Raw genomic sequence first — 22,673 nt, 5'->3', positions numbered from 1 at the left:
CAAAATATAAACGCAACACTTTTGGTTTTGCTCCCATTTTGTATGAGATGAACTCAAAGATCTAAAACTTTTTCCACATACACAATATCACCATTTCTCTCAAATATTGTTCACAAACCAGTCTAAATCTGTGATAGTGAGCACTTCTCCTTTGCTGAGATAATCCATCCCACCTCACAGGTGTGCCATATCAAGATGCTGATTAGACACCATGATTAGTGCACAGGTGTGCCTTAGACTGCCCACAATAAAAGGCCACTCTGAAAGGTGCAGTTTTATCACACAGCACAATGCCACAGATGTCGCAAGATTTGAGGGAGCGTGCAATTGGCATGCTGACAGCAGGAATGTCAACCAGAGCTGTTGCTCGTGTATTGAATGTTCATTTCTCTACCATAAGCCATCTCCAAAGGCATTTCAGAGAATTTGGCAGTACATCCAACCATCCTCACAACCGCAGACCACGTGTAACCACACCAGCCCAGGACCTCCACATCCAGCATGTTCACCTCCAAGATCGTCTGAGACCAGCCACTCGGACAGCTGCTGAAACAATCGGTTTGCATAACCAAAGAATTTCTGCACAAACTGTCAGAAACCATCTCAGGGAAGCTCATCTGCATGCTCGTCGTCCTCATCGGGGTCTCGACATGACTCCAGTTCGTCGTCGGAACCGACTTGAGTGGGCAAATGCTCACATTCACTGGCATTTGGCACGTTGGACAGGTGTTCTCTTCACGGATGAATCCCGGTTCACACTGTTCAGGGCAGATGGCAGACAGCGTGTGTGACGTCGTGTGGGTGAGCGGTTTTCTGATGTCAATGTTGTGGATCGAGTAGCCCATGGTGGCGGTGGGGTTATGGTATGGGCAGGCATCTGTTATGGATGAAGAACACAGGTGCATTTTATTGATGGCATTTTGAATGCACAGAGATACCGTGACGAGATCCTGAGGCCCATTGTTGTGCCATACATCCAAGAACATCACCTCATGTTGCAGCAGGATAATGCACGGCCCCATGTTGCAAGGATCTGTACACAATTCTTGGAAGCTGAAAATGTCCCAGTTCTTGCATGGCCGGCATACTCACCGGACATGTCACCCATTGAGCATGTTTGGGATGCTCTGGACCGGCGTATATGACAGCGTGTATCAGTTCCTGCCAATATCCAGCAACTTCGCACAGCCATTGAAGAGGAGTGGACCAACATTCCACAGGCCACAATTGACAACCTGATCAACTCTATGCAAAGGAGATGTGCTGCACTGCATGAGGCAAATGGTGGTCACACCAGATACTGACTGGTATCCCCCCCAATAAAACAAAACTGCACCTTTCAGAGTGGCCTTTTATTGTGGGCAGTCTAAGGCACACCTGTGCACTAATCATGGTGTCTAATCAGCATCTTGATATGGCACACCTGTGAGGTGGGATGGATTATCTCAGCAAAGGAGAAGTGCTCACTATCACAGATTTGGTTTGATCACAGATCAGATCACAGGTTTGTGAACAATATTTGAGGGAAATGGTGATATTGTGTATGTGGAAAAAGTTTTAGATCTTTGAGTTCATCTCATAAAAAATGGGAGCAAAACCAAAAGTGTTGCGTTTATATTTTGTTGAGTATTCTCGGGTGTCCCAAAAAATATGCAACATTTTATCAGCAAAGAAAATGGTCAAAGCATACGAGGTCTGTGAGAAAAGTAACAGACTTTTTAATTTTTTTCAAAAACCATATGGATTTGATTCATATGTTTTTATGTCAGCCAAGCTTGAACCTTCGTGCGCATGCGTGAGTTTTTCCACGCCTGTCGGTTGCGTCATTCGCCTGTGAGCACGCCTTGTGGGAGGAGTGGTCCAGCCCCCTTGTCGGATTTTCATTGTCAGGAAATGGCGGAATGATTTGGGCTTTTTTTTCCCATCAGAATTTTTTCAGAAACTATTAGAGACATGCAGCTGGAAACCATTCTAAAAATTTATCTGGCTTTCAGTGAAAATTTTATGGGCTTCACAGAGAATAAGGAGTGTTACTACCGCTTTAAGGACACCCCACAAAGGCGCACGGCGCACCGCGCTCCGAGCCGCCATCAAGAGGCAGAAAACACCACATCATTTCTAAACGGATGGCTGTGTGGAGCTGGGACCACCGTGTGCAATTTCTCTGGTTATCACAAGAGCTGGACATCAGCCATTTTCCGGCAGATTTCACTTTTAACAAGAGATTTTGTCATGGAAAGCCGCACGGAGGCTTCACGCGTCACGACCGATTCGCTGATGAAGCGAGACAAAGGAACACCTCCATTTCGGAGTGCCAGGGGACACGTTGGGACATGTCTATCTCAGCTTTCAATGCTTACCAGCCCAGTGAGTATAAGAGAAATTGTGGAGAGCTGGGCATGTCCCAACTTGTCCCCTGGCACTCCGAAATGGAGGTGTTCCTTTGTCTCGCTTCATCAGCGAATCGGTCGTGACGCGTGAAGCCTCCGTGCGGCTTTCCATGACAAAATCTCTTGTTAAAAGTGAAATCTGCCGGAAAATGGCTGATGTCCAGCTCTTGTGATAACCAGAGAAATTGCACACGGTGGTCCCAGCTCCACATAGCCATCCATTTAGAAATGATGTGGTGTTTTCTGCCTCTCGATGGCGACTTGGAGCGCGGCGCGCTGTGCGCCGTTGTGGGGTGTCCTTAAAGCTGTAGTAACAGTCCTTATTCTCTGTGAAGCCCATAAAATTTTCACCAAAAGCCAGATAAATTTTTCGAATGGTTTCCAGCTGCCTGTCTCTAACAGTTTCTGAAAAAATTCTGATGGAAAAAAAAGCCCAAATCATTCCGCCATTTCCTCGCAATGAAACGACGAGAGGGGTGGAGCATTTTTCACTCAAAGCCTGCCCACAGGCGAATGACGCAACCAACAGGCGTGGAAAAACTCACTCATGCGCACGAAGGTTCAAGCTTGGCTGACTTAAAAACATATGAATCAAATCCATATAGTTTTTGCATATAATAAAAAGGTCAGATACTTTTCTCACAGACCTCGTATGTCTAGGAAATAAATTTATGGCTGGGTAGAAAGCTGAAAGGTTGAAGTTTTTCATACCAATGTCAATATTGGCCCTGTATTTTGTCAGTCTCTTAGACAACATGTTCAATGTAGGCCCCGCGTTGGCCAATTACAGCCTGCAAACGCTTTGGGGAAAGTGTCCTGAGGAATGTTTCGGATTTCTCTGCAAATGTTTTCCTTCAATGCATCAATGCTTGGCAGTGATTAAGTTTATAGTGTTTAAGGGTCAAACCACTATATATATATATATATATATAATTTAAAAGTTTGCACATTGCACTCAGGTTGGCCTCCAAAACACAAAATAATCATTTTGGAAAGAGAGTACAGAATCACTTTGAGTGTTGTCATATATATGTGACATTGTACTGTGTAGATTTAGTCTCTTTATTACTGTCTAAGTAAGAGAGGCGACATGTTTACCCTCAGACGACAGCAGATGGCCCACATGTGATCTTGTCCCACAAAGGCATCATAGGAAGCCTATCCACATTTCATTTAAGGCTTATAGTACTGCTGGGGGTGAGTGCTCTGTGGCCCCAGTAAACATTAACTCACCCCTGTGTGTGTGTGTGTGTGTGTGTGTGTGTGTGTGTGTGTGTGTGTGTGTGTGTGTGTGTGTGTGTGTGTGTGTGTGTGTGTGTGTGTGTGTGTGTGTGTGTGTGTGTGTGTGTGTGTGTGTGTGTGTGTTTCAGAGGCAGCAGTGAATTCTGGAGAAATCTGGTTCATCAACTTTTATTTTCCACGGTGTTCACACTGTCACCAACTGGCTCCAACGGTAAACTAACAGAAATACAACATCACAAACAAAAGATTTTTCCCTGTCTGTGTGTCTGTATGAGTCACGCCCGGTTCAGGCTGTGATCAATATCAAATGGTAAATGGACTGCATTTATATCGCGCTTTTCCATCTGCATCAGACGCTCAAAGCCCTTTACACATCAGTGCCTCACATTCACCCCGATGTCAGGGTGCTGCCATACAAGGCGCCCACTACACACCAGGAGCAATAGGGGATTAAAGGCCTTGCCCAAGGGCCCTTAGTGATTTTACAGTCAGGCTGTGATTTGAACCGAGGATCCTCTGGTCTCAAGCCCAACACTTAACCACGAGACCATCACCTCTCCTGAGAAGAAATTTAATATTGCAGCAGCAGTTTTCTCATCACCTGATACCTGTGATAACTACAAGAGTGCTGTTTGTTTTGTTTTGACCTTTTTATATTTGGAAGGGCAAATATCCATCACATACATTTTTACAGACTTAATCACTCGGGGAAACCCCCCAGGCAATCAAAACACCACAAAATGGTAAGAGGGCAGATTCACATGAAGCATGAGTACTGCTAAATTAAATCAGATCTGATTGGTTTCACGTACTCTGTCCATTTGGTCCAGATCTTATCAATTTTTTCTTTCTCAACTTTGAGGGAAAATGATATCTTCTCCATGACATAAATTTCATAAACTATTTCAGTCCACTCCTCAAGGAGTGCTGTTTGGTTCAGTATTTGACACTAAAGGTTCTTGCACAGATTGTGAACACCTGCCTGAGACCACTTGCAGAAAACATTCTTCTGAGTAGCTTCCGAGCATGAAGAGGGACACTGAACATCGTCTTCACTCTCTGCCAGTTGCAAGTAAAGCAACACCAACCACTGTACCTTCTTTTCATTGTCTTAACAAAGGTGTTTGACACATACATGTGCCACTCTAGTCCATGGAATAAAAAGAGAAGCCTTAAGTGTTCAATCAAGAGTAAAGCAGGGCTGTATCAGCTTGCTGGCCACAGTCCTCCACCCGATCAAGGACAAGGTGCCACCATTAATTGACATCATATTCAGAACAAATGGAAAACTCATCAACCTGAGCAAACTGATAGCCAAGAAGAAAATCACCACCACTTTGCTGCTAGACTTCCAGCATGCCAACGACAACAGTGCATCATCCTTTATGGAAGAAGGTCTTGAGAAAGTCCAAGAAATCTTCAAACCCTACATCATTCTTGGTGCAACAAGCTACATCAAGCTTCCTACTGTGAAACTGCACGAGCACCTCCTGGGGAACGTGACCCACTTTCCATTCCTAGGCAGCCATGTGTCATCAAGCGACAAGGACCAACACCTGCTCAGCGGTGCGGGAACGGCCTTCGGTCAGCTTTGCACCCGTGTTTTCTACAACAGAGACCTTCAACACAAGACAAAAACCTTGTCTACTAAGCTGTTGCCATGCTGACCCTGCTGTATGAATCTGAGACCTGGACCACCTACTGTGTCCACCTGAAGGGCCTCAAGCGATTCCATCAATGCTGCTCGAGGAGTATCTGCTGCATCAGGTGGGAAGACTAGTATAACAACATCATTGCCCTGGCTGAAGGCATGCTCCAGAGCATGGAGCATCTCATCATCAAGAACCGGGATCAGTGGCTGGATTATGCCAAGCAGATCTTCTACTCCCAGCTGACTGAAAGAAAACCTTCCAGCACATCTATGATGAGCTAAAGACAATGTTAAACTCATTTTCCCCAAACAAAGAATCAATTATCCTTGGTGATTTTAACGTCAACTGGGATGACAAACAAAAAAGGAAAAAACTTCTAAAGACATATAACTTTCTTATTGGTGTTTCAGATCACAGTTGCATATTTTTGTCTAGGAAGCTCACCAACTCAAGATTTTCAACGTTACTTAAAACCTCCTCTCCCACCTATGTTAATATGATACCAAAAAAACAACTGCAAAATTTTAGTGAAGCAATAAACAGAATTAATTGGGAGGAAACTCTCCCATCATGTACCATAGACACTAGCAGTAATTTTTTATTAAGAAAATCAAAGATGTAATATCTGCTTTTACTAGGAAGTTCAACTTCAGGGTCAAGAAAGGTCAAAAACAACTCCCATGGTTAGATCAAACCTGTAAAGATCTGATGAGATCTAGAGACATGCAGCTTAAGCTCTATCTGAAAACTCGATTGCTTACAGATAGGTTAAAATTCACCCATTTGCAGAACAAAGTTACTCAAACCTTAAGGAAAGCCAAAGCCAATTTTTTTAATCTCAGTTATTGAGGATTCAAAGGGTAATGGGAAGAAAGTTTGGCAGACACTAAATAAATTACTTGTTAAAAATAACAAATATGACAATAACACTTTTGAGTTAGTTCAGGGGTGGCCAAGTTCGGTCCTCGAGAGCCACATTCCTGACACTCTTAGTTGTCTCCCTGCTCCAACACACCTGAATCCAATGAAAGACTTGTTAGCAGACTTTTAATGAGCCTTTCATTGGATTCAGGTGTGTTGGAGCAGGGAGACAACTAAGAGTGTCAGGAAGGTGGCTCTCGAGGACCGAACTTGGCCACCCCTGAGTTGGATATTGATAATGCTCTGGAGAAAGATCCTAAAAAAATAGCAAATACTTTGAGTGACTACTTTTTAAATAGTGTGCTCAAAATAACAAATCAGTTTTCCTCCACCTCTCTTGCACCTTGTGTTCTAAACTGTGACCAACCCATTTTTAAACCGGACAAAATAACTGAAGACAAAGTATTAAAAATTATTAAAGGATTTAAATGTTCCAAAGCTAAAGGTGTATATGGTATGGATACCAACTTTATAAAAACACATGCTAATGCCTTAGTACAACCTATCACTCATTTGGTTAATTTGTCAATTCATCATATAACAGTCCCAACAGCCTGGAAAGTTGCTTCAGTGATTCCCATTTTTAAATCAGGCAGTAAAACTCAAGTAGCCAATTACAGGCCAATCAGTATTCTTCCAGTTATCTCCAAGGTAGCTGAAAAATGGGTTGGAAATCAGCTGATCAAACACCTTGATAAAGGCTTCACACCACTACATCCAGTGCAGTTTGGGTTTCGGTCACACCACTCAACTGAAACAGCCAACTGTATGTTAACCGAAAAGGTTAAGTGTTTATTGGATAAGTATTCCTGTGTAGGTGCAGTGTTTCTTGACTTCAGGAAGGTATTTAACACCGTCAATCACAAAGTTTTGCTTAATAAATGAAATGAAATCAAATTTATTCATTTATATAGCGCCAATTCACGATGAAATCATCTCAAGGCGCTTCACACAACATAAAAAAAAACTGAAATTAAAAATTTAAAATACAATAAAAAGACGACCATAAAAGAATACAAGAATAAAAACACATCACACTAATGATAAAACAGGGAAAACAAATGAGTCTTTAAACATGACTTAAAAGTCTCCACAGTAACCGACTGCCGAATGTGTGCCGGGAGATCGTTCCACAGAGCTGGGACACAATAGGAGAAAGCTCTGTGACCAGCAGACTTTTTATTCACCCTGGGAACACACAGAAGTCCTGCACCCTGAGAACGCAGGGCCCGAGCTGGTACATAGGGCCTTACCAGGTCAACCAGATAGGGAGGTGCAAGTCCATGAATAATTTTATAAACTAATAACAGTACTTCAATATCTGATCTTGCAGTGACTGGAAGCCAGTGAAGAGACACCAAAACAGGCGTAATGTGGTCAAACTTTCTGCTTTGTGTCAAAAATCTGGCAGCAGCGTTTTGAACCAGTTGAAGACCCCTAATCCTGGACTGCAGTAAGGCAGAAAATAGAGCATTACAATAGTCCAGTCTAGAAGAGAGAAATGCATGAATCAAAGTCTCAGCATCAGCCATAGACAGGATGGGACGAATCTTCGCTATATTTCGTAAATAGAAGAAAGCAGTCCTCATAATGTCTCCAATGTGGAGATCAAAGGACAACATAGGATCAAAAATTACTCCAAGGTTCCTCACTTTATCCGTATGATGTATAACACAGAAACCTAAGCTAAGTGCTAGCTGATCAAATTGATGCCGATAACTCGCTGGACCAAGAACCATAACTTTAGTCTTATCAGAATTTAAAAGTAGGAAGTTACTAGACATCCAACTTCTTACTGATGCAAGGCAATCTTCCAAAGATTTTATGTGAATGAGATTACCAGCAGTTATTGGCATGTACAATTGAGTGTCAACAGCATAGCAATGAAAGGGAATCCCAAAGCACCGCAGTATATTCCCAAGGGGTGCTACATAAAGGGAAAAAAGCAGGGGGCCTAAAACGGATCCCTGTGGAACCCCAAACTTCATGTCCCTACGATCAGAGGACGTACCATTACACAATACACAGTAAGAACGACTGGACAGGTATGACGTCAACCATGCAAGAGCAGTTCCAGTAATCCCAAAGTGATTCTCCAGCCTATTGAGTAAAATATGATGATCCACAATATCAAACGCAGCACTAAGATCCAGCAGCACCAAGACTGGTATCTGAGTCCATTGCTCGCAAAAGGTCATTCACTACTTTAGTAAGTGCCGTCTCTTTGGAGTGATATTTTCTAAAAGCAGACTGCAGTGGCTCAAAAAGATTATTCTCAGTGAGGTAGTCCACCAGCTGTCGCGAAACCACTTTTTCCAGGATTTTAGAACAAAATATATCGGTCTATAATTTTTCAATACACTAGGGTTGAGATTAGATTTCTTAAGTAATGGTTTAATCACTGCAGACTTTAAACATTTAGGAACAGATCCAGAACTTAATGAGAGATTAATAATTTCCAGCACAGTTGGCTCAAGAGTGGGCCACAGGTCCTTAAACAGTTTTGTTGGTATAGGATCAAATAAACAGGTTGTGCTTTTAGTAGATGTCATGAGCTTTGTCAGCGTGCCTCAGTGGGCGCATCCACCTCCATGGCAGTATGCAGTGGTTGGGCCAAAGCCTGCTGAGATATGCTCAACCTAATATCCTCAATTTTCTTCTCAAATTAGTCCAAGAAGTCCTGTGCTGAAAAGGGAGAGTGAATAACAGGTGGCTGTCCATGAATGAGAAATGCCACAGTTTCAAACAAAAACTTTGAGTTATGCTTGTTTTTACTGATCAAATCAGAATAATAGGCACGCTTTGTAGCCAGTTGTGCATGCTTATAATCCAAGACAGCATCACGCCATGCAAGGTGGAACACCTCTAATTTAGAACTACGCCATTTCCGTTCCAAATCTTGAGCCTTCTGCCTAAGGTCACGCAAGCAACCATTGAACCAAGGCGACTGTGCCTTGGGAAGGCGTGGCCTTAAAAGAGGAGGCGCAACCTTATGCAGTGTAGCCTTCAGTGCTGAATTCAAGCCATCCGCAAGACCAGGCCCACCGATAGAGGGGGACAAAGGGATCTGCTGTCCCGGGCCCAGGGAGAGGGGGGCCCTCATTAAATTGTGGATTTTAAAAAATTGTCAGAATAGTCCTATTTGTGGAAAACTATTATTTCAATCACATTACAGTTTTTTTTTATTTGTATTCTCCTAGTTGTTCTTGAGAAATAGTGATCATGAACCCTCCCACCCCAAACACAAAAAATGGTTTGGCCTGGATCAACCTTTGATGTTGTTTTTAATTTGGTGTTGAGAAGGTGAGCAGGTCTGCAATCAGTATGTCTGGTAAGCTTAAGTCCAGTGCCCAGAAAAGGAAAGAAAAGAGAAAAAGAGAAGAGGAAAACAAAGGGTTGAGAAATGCTCTAAACAAATATTTTAAAAAATGTGCCGACAGTGATGCTGGGACGAGTGGAATAGAGCAAGGTAAGAAGTGCAGCCAAACTTATAACACAGCCTAAGTGACCAGCTCTAATGTTAACAGCCATTAGCTTAGTTTGTACAAAGCCTGACAAAACACGTTATCTTTGACAGAAACACAGAGGAGGAAGAGCGAGCAGCAGGCAGGTGTGAGGAGTCAGGGTACGGGTGACAGAGAAGAGAGAGGCGGGTTGTATCACGGTGGGCAGAGTGAGGCTCCCGCAGACGGAGAAGAGAGAGAGCAGGAGCTGTCCACTGAGCTGGAATCAGAGACTGATTATCAGGCACAAAATTTCAGTACAGATGAAGAGTTTATGTGGTAGTTTGTTAAAGTATTGTCAATGCCTGTCACTTTTTTATGAAGAGGAGAGGAGAGGAGGAGCAGATAAGAAGAGAAGAGAGGAAGACAGTAGAGGTGAGGAGATGAAGACAAGAGAGAGAAGTGAGAAGGAGAGGAAGACAGGAGAAGAGAGGAACAGACAGTTGTGAGATATTCATTTGGTTTTGAAGTTACAGAACTGACAGTTTTAGCATGACGTTGAACTGATAAAGTTTTCATTTATAGTTTGTTATACATGATTATTTACATTCATTCATTCATTTTTCATTCATTCATTCATTCAAAATCTCAGCTGCCATGGAGAGCTAAGATTTTCCCCTCGTATTGAATACATTATTTATTGCATTATCACAATATATCAAACATAACTGGTTATGTTTAGTGACAAAAAAACCCGGTGGTGGTGGAAGGGAGGGCCCATCCAACATTATCTTGTCCCGGGCCCAGACAAGACTGTCAGCTGGCCTGCGCAAGACTATCCACTGATTGAACATTCTCCAAACCTGAAGCCAAAATTTCAGGCAGTCTGGCTTTGAGTTCAGTCATAGTTGAGGGATTAATGCGTTGCCACAGAGATAGACAAGGCTTTCGGTCCACTAAACACAGCATCATAAATGCACACCTAATAAATGAGTGGTCAGAGACCACTGAGGCAAGAGGCAAAATGTCAGTGTTCGTGACAGCAAGGCCACGTGTGAGAACCAAATCGGGTATTTCCACTAATGTGTGTTGAATCCTGAATGCATTGCTGGAATCCCAGCGCATCCACAAGTTCCATAAATGACTTCCAAAGGGGATCAGAGGGCTTATTTATATGAATGTTAAAGTCACCAATAATCAAAATGTTGTCTGCACTAGTTGACAAACTAGAGATGAACTCACCAAATTCATCTAAGAATTCAGAATATGGGCCAGGAGGCCTATAAACAGTGACAGAGTAACATGACTGATTTCCATACTTCTGACCCTGACAATATGTAGCATCATGAGCAGAGCGGAGAGTCAGATGCTCAAACGAATTATATTTATGACCCCCAACAGTCAAGAAGGTAAACCTGGATTTATAAATAAAAGCAACACCCCCACCTTGCTTCGCACCACGAGACATGTGACTAAATGTGTACCCTGGTGGGCAGGCCTCATTCAGAGGAAGAACAGCTGTGGGTTTGAGCCAGGTTTCACATAACTCAATCATGTCCAAGTGATGATCCATAATTAGATCGTTGATCAACAGGGATTTGAGGACAGTGATCTGATGTTAATGAGACCCAAACTGAAGACTTCCGTCGGTTTGACAGACTGACATCTTTGAATAGGCCTGAGTATCTTAAAATCCACTCCACGTTTTCCATCCAGCTCCCGGAGAGTGTCAGAAAGCGCTGCCCTCACATCAGGAATACACGTCCCAGAAGCTGCAGCGCTCTGATGACGTGGGCTCCGAGCATCAATGCGCTCAGCTGACCAGATAACTGATAACAGATGACCCACTCCGATGGAATACAAACTTTCTCTGGGAGCCTCTGTGGACGCAGCGAGGTAGGCGGAGCAAACCAAGCTCTCTGATAGCGAGAATGTCCCGAGGGACATTGTTGTTGTTGTTCAGGCTCCGTAGCTCAGCTGCAGAGTAGCTTAGCATCGACCTAGCTGAGGGAGTGAAGTGCGGCGTCATGCAGTGCAAAAAAGGCACTAAACAATCAAAAATGGTTAAAAATGCCCACTGAAGGACCAAGAACCATGTCAAGTACATACCCAAAGATAAAAAAATTACACTCAAGCCACTAAAAACCAAGTTACAAATGAGAAAACTGGAGAAAACCCAGAGGAGCGGCGAACACACAATGCCAGTCTCACCAGTATGTGATATGTGATATTAATAAACTCTCATAGTTTAATTTCTCATGTGATATTAATAAACTCTCATAGTTTAATTTCTCACCTGGTGCAGTTCAGTGGTTTGAGTCGTATCTTTCAAATAGAACTCAGTGTGCTACAGTTGACAGAGTCAGATCTTCCTTTCGTAGCTGTCCTGTAGGTATCCCACAGGGGTCAGTCCTGGGGTCCTTATTATTTTCATTATACATAACTGACCTTCCACAGGTATGCTTTTATCTCAATGCTCAAATGTATGCAGATGATGCAGTCATTTACACCTTTGGTTCTACAACTGATATAACATCTTACAAACTTAAATATTTTAAACAAGGTACAAGACTGGCTTAATGATAACTGTCTTATGCTTAACACAACTAAAACAGTTTGTATGACATTTTTAAAAAGACCAGTAGAGAACAGTCTCAAAGTGTCGATAGGTGGAGAGGTACTTGAAAGGGCATCCCCTTTCAAGTACCTTGGAATCATCTTAGACTCTAATCTTTCCTTCGAAAAACATGAAAAAAGTTGTCAACACTGTAAAATTTAACCTTCAAAACTTTCAACAAATCAGGCTCTGTATTTCGACTGATGCTGCTAGATCATACTGTCATTGTATGATCCTGTCTCATATTGAATATTGCTGCACAATATGGTCGTTTGCTGGTATGACGGTACTAAAACCTTTAGAGCAACTTTATAAAAAAACCATCAGTGTTCGCCAAAAAGCCATATTCCACTCATTACTGTGAAATTCTAGAGAAATACCATCTTTTAAGTTTTAACAATCTGCTTCTAGAGGGGACTGTGAGGTGCCCTTTAGACAAACTGCCACAGGACAAAACACCATTTCTGTGAAGGCGTGTACAAACTGGAACAGCCTTCCAACAACTATACGAGACAGTCCCACCCTGAGTGCTTTTAAAAATGAGCTTAAAAAATGGCTCAAAAACAATCAAACCTGGACTTCCGCTTCTGGTTGTATGGAGTAAGCAGCGCGAAAGGCCAGCTCCTCGAAAACTGATAAAAACTAAAATTTCCAGAACAGAAATCTTCAAACGAAGTAAGCCATAACACCACTGAAGCGAAAATGACTCCCGGGAAAAACAGGCAGTATACCCGGCTAACAGAGGAAAGCCCGTTATCCCTGAGCACTTTATGCATCGAACTGAGAACGGAGTTTAAAGCCTACAGGGATACCATGCAGTCTGTTATTAAAGAAAGTATTCTCAACACAAGCAGAAGCGGCGAATACACAGAAGAATGTGGAACAATCTCTCAGCGACGCTTCTGACAGGCTCACGGCTCTCAGAACTCATACCGGTGGCTTGCCGCTGACCACAAGAAACTACAGCAAAAGTGGATTGATTTGGAAAACAGAAGTCGCCGGCAGAACATCAGGATATTAAACATTCCAGAGGGTGCTGAAAACAACGAACCGACTGACTATACATCCAGGTTCCTCTCTAAAGTGCTTGGCGAAGAGAACTTTAATAGCCCCATTGTTGTTGACTGAGCACACAGAAGCATTGCCCTGAAACCACGCAACGATGAACGAGCCCGACCCATAGTTGCTCATCTTCACTACTCAGACAAAGAAAAATCATGGCGCTGTCCCAGAGCAAAGGCAAGCTGCTTTATGAGGGGTCCCAGGTCCACAGATTCCTGATATGAGCCCAGAGGTAGGAAGACTGCGAGCAGCCTTCAATCATGTGAAAGCCAAACTACGCAACTTTGGAATCCCGTACCGAATGCGTTTCCCTGCACGGCTCGTGGTCATGATGAGCGGTGCCAAAACAACGTTCACCAACCCAAGGGCAGCGGAAAAATACCTTGGGGGCAACATGCCATCATCCCGACACAAAGATATAAACAGATAATGGACAGGTAACAACAAATCCGGAAATAAGAAACAAAACCTTACTGTACTCCTCAGAATTAAAAAATGTTACAGATTTAATAGAACAATTTTTTGCAAATCTTCAAATATCCACTATAAGTTTTGAAAATAAAAAAAATATTAGACCAGCCAATTTCAATAGAGGAAGTAAAACAAGCTATCCTGAATATGCAAAATTGTAAATGGCCTGACCCTGATGTGTACAGCGCTAAATTCTATAAGGCATTTATAGATCAGACTGCCCCTCTTCTCCTAAATCAGAGGTCTCAAACTGGTTCCAGAAAGGGCCGAGAGGTTGCAGGTTTTCTGTGCAACCACCACTCCAGCAGGTGATTTCACTGATTAACATCACTTTGAGCAGGTGAAATCAGTTAATCAGTGAAATCACCTGCTGGAGTGGGTGGTTGCACAGAAAACCTGCACCCTCTCGGCCCTTTCTGGAACCGGTTTGAGACCTCTGTCCTAAATGTTTAAAGAATAGAATAGAATGCTTTTTATTGTCATTATACACAAGGTACAACAAAATTAAAAGACAACTCCTGTAGTGCAAAGGTGTAAAAGTAAATATAAAAAAGACAAATAAGAATATATACATGTATTTACAAGGGAGCCAGTAGGTGTATATAAATAGAAGTCTTATAATGAGGCACTGACAACAGGTGCTCTGTCCCCAATGCTATATGATGCGTGCATTTCTCTAATCCATAAAACTGGTAAGGATCCACTAAATCCAGGCTCATATAGACCCATAAGTCTGCTGAACGTAGATAATAAAATACTAGCAAAAATGTTGGCCATGCGGTTAGAAACAGTCCTTCCAACAGTTGTATCACCAGATCAAACTGGATTTGTTAAAGACAGACAGCTATTTTTCAACATCAGGCGACTGTTTAACATTATCTACACTCAAAGTTCAAATAAAAAAGTGTCAGAAGTACTGCTGTCCTTGGATGCCGAGAAGGCCTTCGACAGGGTTGAGTGGGATTTTCTGTTCTTGGCCCTGTCGAGGTTTGGACTTGGCCTCAACTTCATCTCTCTGGTCAAACTACTTTATGCACAACCCAAGGCAACTGTACACACCAATAATATGGACTCAAGCTCCTTCCCTCTCCACCGTTCAAAAATGATGCCAAGGGTGCCCGCTATCTCCCCTATTATTTGCGCTGACCATAGAACCTCTTGCTATTTTATTGCGCTCTGCAGAAGAATATAAAGGAATCATAAGAGGAGGCACAGAACACAAAGTGTCTCTGTACGCAGACGACTTATTACTATACATCTCAGATCCATCTCAGTCTCTACCAAAGATTATTACCATGCTGTCTGACTTTGGAAAAGTGTCTGGATATAAAATCAATCTGTCAAAAAGTATACTGTTTCCTATCAGTGTAGAAGCAACAAAAGCCAATCAGTACATTGATTTCCTATCCCTTCACAGTTTCACACCGTTTTAATTATCTTGGTGTAAATGTCACACAGGAAATCTCTGGCCTCTTCAGTAAAAACTTTATGAACCTGTATCAACACATTCAACAGCTGACTGAGAAGTGGTCTAATCTCCCAATATTTCTCGCTGGTCGATTAATATAATCAGGATGAACATCCTGCCTAAATATTTATTTTTATTTCAATGTGTTCCAGTTCTAATTAATAAGAATTTTTTGCTACAATAGATTCTCTGTTTACATCCTTTATTTGGAATAAAAAAGACCCCAAGAATTAAGACAGCTTTTTTACAAAGGCCCAAATCTGTGGGAGGGATGGGACTACCCAGTCTCCGCCTTTATTATTGGTCTTGCAACATTCGGTGTATATCATTCTGGAATGGAAGACACAAACCTGATTGGGAACAGATGGAAAATCAAGCCTTTTCCCCTAACACTTTGAAATCACTGTATTATACTTCTGATCTTTCCAAATTCAGATGCCACAACCCGGTGGTGTCACACTCACTGAAGATTTGGTCACAGATAAGGAGACATTTTCAGTGGAGCCACTGTTCAGTTTGAACACCACTGACCGATAACCATGCACACACGCTTCTCTCAGGTAAAATGTTTCAACAATGGGACCTCAAAGGTGTACATTCAATTAAAGATTTATTTATTAATAAATTATTTCCAACATTTGAACAATTGAAACATAAATATGATATTAACAACAAAGACTTTTTAAAATACCTACAAATACGTAACTTTACAAAGACATTATTTCCCTCTTTTCCCAATCAACCATTGGAATACTCTTTGAACAATGTATGTTTAAATGCTGCACTCAAAAAAGGATCCATTACCAAAGTATTCAATATACTTTCACAGATGGAATGTACAACTACACTTAATCACATTAAAGATGCTTGGAGCAAAGAATTGGAAGTAGAAACGTGTGTGTGTGTGTGTGTGTGTGTGTGTGTGTGTGTGTGTGTGTGTGTGTGTGTGAGAGAGAGAGAGAGAGAGTTATTCATCTTTAATCCTCAGTTTATCACATTCTAACATTAACCATGCTTTATTCTGTCTGCCTGTCAGTGGAGGGAGGTTGCCAAGGAGATGGATGGAATGATGAGGATCGGAGCTATGAACTGTGGAGACAACAACCACCTGTGCAGAAGAAAAAACATCCACAGTTACCCAAGTCTGTTCGTGTACAGAGTGGGACAAGTGTGTTTAGTCTCAGTATTTTTTTTATACATATATATATATGTATGTGTGTGTGTGTGTGTGTGTGTGTGTGTGTGTAAAGATCTGTGCAGAATTGTTTCTGCAGGTGTGTCCAGTTAGATTACAGGGTGTGTGTGTGTGTGTGTGTGTGTGTGTGTGTGTGTGTGTGTGTGTGTGTGTGTGTGTGTGTGTGTGTGTGTGTGTGTGTGTGTGTGTGTGTGTGTGTGTGTGTGTGTGTGTGTGTGTGTGTGTGTGTGCGCGTTGGAAGAATTAGCACCATCAATTAGCTCCCTCACGCCGTCATGTTTAGTGAAACACTGCCCCCGGTAGTGTGAGCGCATGTGGTGGTTGGGTCATGCAATAGCAATTTCCAAATAGCACAAAATTGCATGCTAAAAAAGAACTATTGCACGGTCAATGAAACAACAGCAAATATTATGCATAATCCATGTCATGTGACATACAAGCCACCCATCAAATGTCAAGGATCCACTCAGCCGTTATATAATTCTGGATAAAGAGGCGCCTCACAGTTTGCACTAACACCCATGACTGTGCGCAAAAACGCATAGGCAGCATGGTGCCTTAGTGGTTAGCACTGTTGCCTCACAGCAAGATGGTCATGGGATTGATTCCCACCTGTGGGGTTTGCATGTTCTACCCATGTTTGCGTGGGCTTCCTCCGGGTGCTACAGCTCCTCCCACATCCAGTGACATGCAGGCTAGGTGGACTGGAAACTTTATAAATGTCCAGGTCTCCCTTGTAAAAGAGATCTCGATCTCAATGGGACTAACCTGGTTAAATAAAGTCAAAATTTATAAAAATAATTTGCACCTGCTGTCTACATTCCATTACTGCGCACTTGTGCATTTATTTTTAGTAAGCCACCCACAAAACTATCTCCATTCCAGCACACAAAAGTTTGGATCACCCACATAATTTAGTGCTTGTTATCAGGACTCTTTGGAAATCAGATCAAGTGTGTTTAACGAAAAATTTTAAGCTTACATTTTAACACTCACTCACTCGACTTCAGTGGCTGCTCTGGTTCAGTTCGCAGGGGCAACAGCTCCAGCAGGGGACCCCAGTCTTCCCTTTCCTGGGCCACATTGACCACCTCTGACTGGGGGATCCTGAGGTGTTCCCAGGCCAGTGTTGGGATAAAATCTCTCCACCTAGTCCTGGGTCTTCCCCGGGGTCTCCTTCCAGATGGACGTGCCTGGAACACCTCCCTAGGGAGGCACCCAGGGGGCATCCTTACCAGATGCCTGAACCACCTCAGCTGGCTCCTTTAAACATGAAGGAGCAGCGACTCTACTCCGAGCTCCCCACGGATGACCGAACTTCTCACCCTGTCTCTAAGGGAGACACTAGCCACCCTCCTGAGGAAGCCCATTTCAGCTTCTTGTACCCACAATCTAGTTCTTTCAGTCATGACCCAACCCTCATGACCATAGGTGAGAGTAGGAACGAAGATTGACCAGAAGATCGAGAGCTTCGCCTTTTGGCTCAGCTCCCTTTTCGTCACAACAGTACAGTAGAGCGAATGCAACACCGCCACTGCTGCGCTGATTTTCTGGCCAATCTCATGCTCCGTTGTTCCCTCACTCGTAAACAAGACCCCGAGGTACTTCAGTTTACAATATCATTCAACCAAAAACATGTCAAAAAGAAAAGTAAAAACTTAAATATAAATACAATTAAGCAGGAAATATGAATTGACCCCAACAACTGCTCCCCCATCAATAAATTCAGACCTTTCTTCAAGGCCACACCTCCAAATCACATGAAACCACAGCCAGTGGTGGGCACAGCTAACCATAAAGTCAGCATCGATAACAGATAATCAGCTGTTATCTTTTAAAGTTATCTTTTATGAAGCTAAACTAATAAACCACCCCAAAAATTATCGGAAGCTACAGCTAATCAATAACCGATAACTTTAGTTAGTATTGTCTCCGGTACACTTGCAACTAACAGAATCACTTCTGGTAGCGTCAAACACGACCACAGACCCAAAAAATGAGTCAGCACTCCTGTCTTTGGGCGTCCTGCCCCCTGCTGGAAGCTCCTGTTTACTACATAACTTGCAGCAGTGAAGCAGCTGAGAGGAGCAGTGAAGCTCAACTCTCTACTCAGTAACAGTGTCACCGTGAGGTGGAGGTCTTGGAAAATAAAGCAGTGCTGACTTATGGTTTGGTTTATAAATAAAATTAATAAGGATACAATAACTCCATTAATGTCAATTCTGTCATTTGTACAAAGTTAAAATATAACATATATCTTTTAATGTTAAATAATGCACTGATTCTGAAGTTTTGTAACAAACACAGACAGATGCCAAAGGGATTATGGGTAAAATGTGCCTCCACAAACACTGATTGGTTGACTTATTCATTCTATGTACAAACCAACACGTTAATGTGACGTGTGTTCGTGTTTACATATAAATGTGCTTTTGTAAAATATGCAGTTTTTTTATTTGTAAAAAAAAAAAAAAAAGGCATTTGCAAAACAAAGTCAAGTTGTGATTATATATAACCGGTGTCCAAATAAACACTGCCATGTACTGGTGCCCAGACGCTTAGTACTTAGGGCGAATACTGCCATGAACAATACTGGCCAGTAGATGGCAGTAGAGACCGTGAAAACTTGCCAAAACAAAATTCCAGATAATCCGTGTCTGATGGTTTTGGTTCAGGTTCCTGTTACTGTATTTGTGCCTGTGGACAGGTTAGTTTTGCAGTAAGAGTCCTTATTCAAACACACATTTAAGGCACCTTGACACTTGCATACAGTAGTGTTCAGAATAATAGTAGTGCTATGTGACTAAAAAGATTAATCCAGGACAAGGTACCAGTAGATTCAGTAGATTCTCACAAATCCAACAAGACCAAGCATTCATGATATGCACACTCTTAAGGCTATGAAATTGGGCTATTAGTAAAAAAAAAAAGTAGAAAAGGGGGTGTTCACAATAATAGTAGCATCTGCTGTTGACACTACAAACTCAAAACTATTATGTTCAAACTGCTTTTTTATCGATCCTGTGAATCACTAAACTAGTATTTAGTTGTATAAACAGTTTTTCATGATTTCTTCACATCTGCAAGGCATTAATTTTGTTGGTTTGGAACCAAGATTTTGCTGGTTTACTAGTGTGCTTGGGGTCATTGTCTTGTTGAAACACCCATTTCAAGGGCATGTCCTCTTCAGCATAAGGCAACATGACCTCTTTAAGTATTTTGACATATCCAAACTGATCCATGATACCTGGTACGTGATATATAGGCCCAACACCATAGTAGGAGAAACATGCCCATATCATGATGCTTGCACCACCATGCTTCACTGTCTTCACTGTGAACTGTGGCTTGAATTCAGAGTTTGGGGATCGTCTCACAAACTGTCTGCGGCCCTTGGACCCAAAAAGAACAATTTTACTCTCATCAGTCCACAAAATATTCCTCCATTTCTCTTTAGGCCAGTTGATGTGTTCTTTGTCAAATTGTAACCTCTTCTGCACATGTCTTTTATTTAACAGAGGACTTTGCGGGGGATTCTTGCAAATAAATTAGCTTCACACAGGCGTCTTCTAACTGTCACAGCACTTACAGGTAACTCCAGACTGTCTTTGATCATCCTGGAGCTGATCAATGGGTGAGCCTTTGCCATTCTGGTTATTCTTCTATCTATTTTGATGATTTTTTTTTTTTCTGTTTTCTTCCACCGTCTGTTTTTTTTTTTTTTGTCCATTTTAAAGCATTGGAGATCATTGTAGATGAACAGCCTATAATTTTTTGCACCTGTGTGTAAGTTTTCCCCTCTCCAATCAACTTTTTAATCAAACTACGCTGTTCTTTGACGAGAACTATTGACGAGAGTATCTCTTGAGCCGAGTATTCCTTTAACTTTAACTAGTAATGACTTCATGACTTTCTTTGCTAATAAAATTCTAACTATTAGAGAAAAAATTACTCATAACCATCCCAAAGACGTATCGTTATCTTTGGCTGCTTTCAGTGATGCCGGTATTTGGTTAGATTCTTTCTCTCCAATTGTTCTGTCTGAGTTATTTTCATTAGTTACTTCCTCCAAACTATCAACATGTCTATTAGACCCCATTCCTACCAGGCTGCTCAAGGAAGCCCTACCATTAATTAATGCTTCGATCTTAAATATGATCAGTCTATCTTTATTAGTTGGATATGTACCACAGGCTTTTAAGGTGGCAGTAATTAAACCATTACTTAAAAAGCCATCACTTGACCCAGCTATCTTAGCTAATTATAGGCCAGTCTCCAACCTGTGGACAGTGGACTCATCTCTGTGCTTGTTCTGTTAGACCTCAGTGCTGCTTTTGATACTGTTGACCATAAAATTTTATTACAGAGATTAGAGCATGCCATAGGTATTAAAGGCACTGCGCTGCGGTGGTTTGAATCATATTTATCTAATAGATTACAATTTGTTCATGTAAATGGGGAATCTTCTTCACAGACTAAAGTTAATTATGGAGTTCCACAAGGTTCTGTGCTAGGACCAATTTTATTCACTTTATACATGCTTCCCTTAGGCATTATTATTAGACAGCATTGCTTAAATTTTCATTGTTACGCAGATGATACCCAGTTTTATCTATCCATGAAGCCAGAGGACACACACCAGTTAACTAAACTGCAGGATTGTCTTACAGACATAAAGACATGGATGACCTCTAATTTCCTGCTTTTAAACTCAGATAAAACTGAAGTTATTGTACTTGGCCCCACAAATCTTAGAAACATGGTGTCTAACCAGATCCTTACTCTGGATGGCATTACCCTGACCTCTAGTAATACTGTGAGAAATCTTGGAGTCATTTTTGATCAGGATATGTCATTCAATGCGCATATTAAACAAATATGTAGGACTGCTTTTTTGCATTTGCGCAATATCTCTAAAATTAGAAAGGTCTTGTCTCAGAGTGATGTTGAAAAACTAATTCATGCATTTATTTCCTCTAGGCTGGACTATTGTAATTCATTATTATCAGGTTGTCCTAAAAATTCCCTGAAAAGCCTTCAGTTAATTCAAAATGCTGCAGCTAGAGTACTGACAGGGACTAGAAGGAGAGAGCATATCTCACCCATATTGGCCTCTCTTCATTGGCTTCCTGTTAATTCTAGAATAGAATTTAAAATTCTTCTTCTTACTTATAAGGTTTTGAATAATCAGGTCCCATCTTATCTTAGGGACCTCATAGTACCATATCACCCCAATAGAGCGCTTCGCTCTCAGACTGCAGGCTTACTTGTAGTTCCTAGGGTTTGTAAGAGTAGAATGGGAGGCAGAGCCTTCAGCTTTCAGGCTCCTCTCCTGTGGAACCAGCTCCCAATTCAGATCAGGGAGACAGACACCCTCTCTACTTTTAAGATTAGGCTTAAAACTTTCCTTTTTGCTAAAGCTTATAGTTAGGGCTGGATCAGATGACCCTGAACCATCCCTTAGTTATGCTGCTATAGACTTAGACTGCTGGGGGTTTCCCATGATTTCCCATGATCTTTTTGCTCTGTATGCACCACTCTGCATTTAATCATTAGTGATTGATCTCTGCTCCTCTCCACAGCATGTCTTTTTCCTGGTTCTCTCCCTCAGCCCCAACTAGTCCCAGCAGAAGACTGCCCCTCCCTGAGCCTGGTTCTGCTGGAGGTTTCTTCCTGTTAAAAGGGAGTTTTTCCTTCCCACTGTCGCCAAGTGCTTGCTCACAGGGGGTCGTTTTGACCGTTGGGGTTTTTCCGTAATTATTGTATGGCTTTTGCCTTACAATATAAAGCGCCTTGGGGCAACTGTTTGTTGTGATTTGGCGCTATATAAATAAAATTGATTTGATTTGATTTGATTCTTCTGAACAATGTCTTGAATGTCCCATTTTCCTCAGGCTTTCAAAGAGGAAAACATCAATCAATCAATTTTATTTATAAATTAAATTTATTAAATTTAAATTTATAAATTTAAAACATGTTCAACAGGTGCTGGCTTCATCCTTAAATAGGGGACACCTGATTCACACCTGTTTGTTCCACAAAATTGATGAACTCACTGACTGAATGCCACACTACTATTATTGTGAACACCCCCTTTTCTACTTTTTTTTGCTAATAGCCCAATTTCATAGTCTTAAGAGTGTGCATATCATGAATGCTTGGTCTTGTTGGATTTGTGAGAATCTACTGAATCTACTGGTACCTTGTTTCCC

At 41.8% G+C, this 22,673-nt stretch overlaps 1 protein-coding gene across 4 annotated transcripts in view; it reads left to right on the top strand.

The window, feature by feature from the left end:
• The window catches only part of dnajc10 (DnaJ (Hsp40) homolog, subfamily C, member 10), a 263,701-nt gene that overhangs the window by 42,478 nt on the left and 198,550 nt on the right, over window positions 1-22,673 (top strand). For all 4 annotated transcript variants that reach the window (XM_034185983.1, XM_034185982.1, XM_034185985.1 and 1 more), the window contains 2 exons: window positions 3,761-3,843; window positions 16,303-16,434. In XM_034185983.1, the coding sequence (XP_034041874.1) occupies window positions 3,761-3,843; window positions 16,303-16,434 (215 nt within the window). The remainder of the gene's footprint in view (window positions 1-3,760; window positions 3,844-16,302; window positions 16,435-22,673) is intronic.

The sequence above is a fragment of the Thalassophryne amazonica genome, chromosome 14 (assembly GCF_902500255.1).
Source record: "Thalassophryne amazonica chromosome 14, fThaAma1.1, whole genome shotgun sequence".
Lineage (NCBI taxonomy): Eukaryota > Metazoa > Chordata > Actinopteri > Batrachoidiformes > Batrachoididae > Thalassophryne > Thalassophryne amazonica.
Note: the sequence above shows the minus strand (reverse complement) of the source record. Positions and strands in the feature narration are given on the sequence as shown.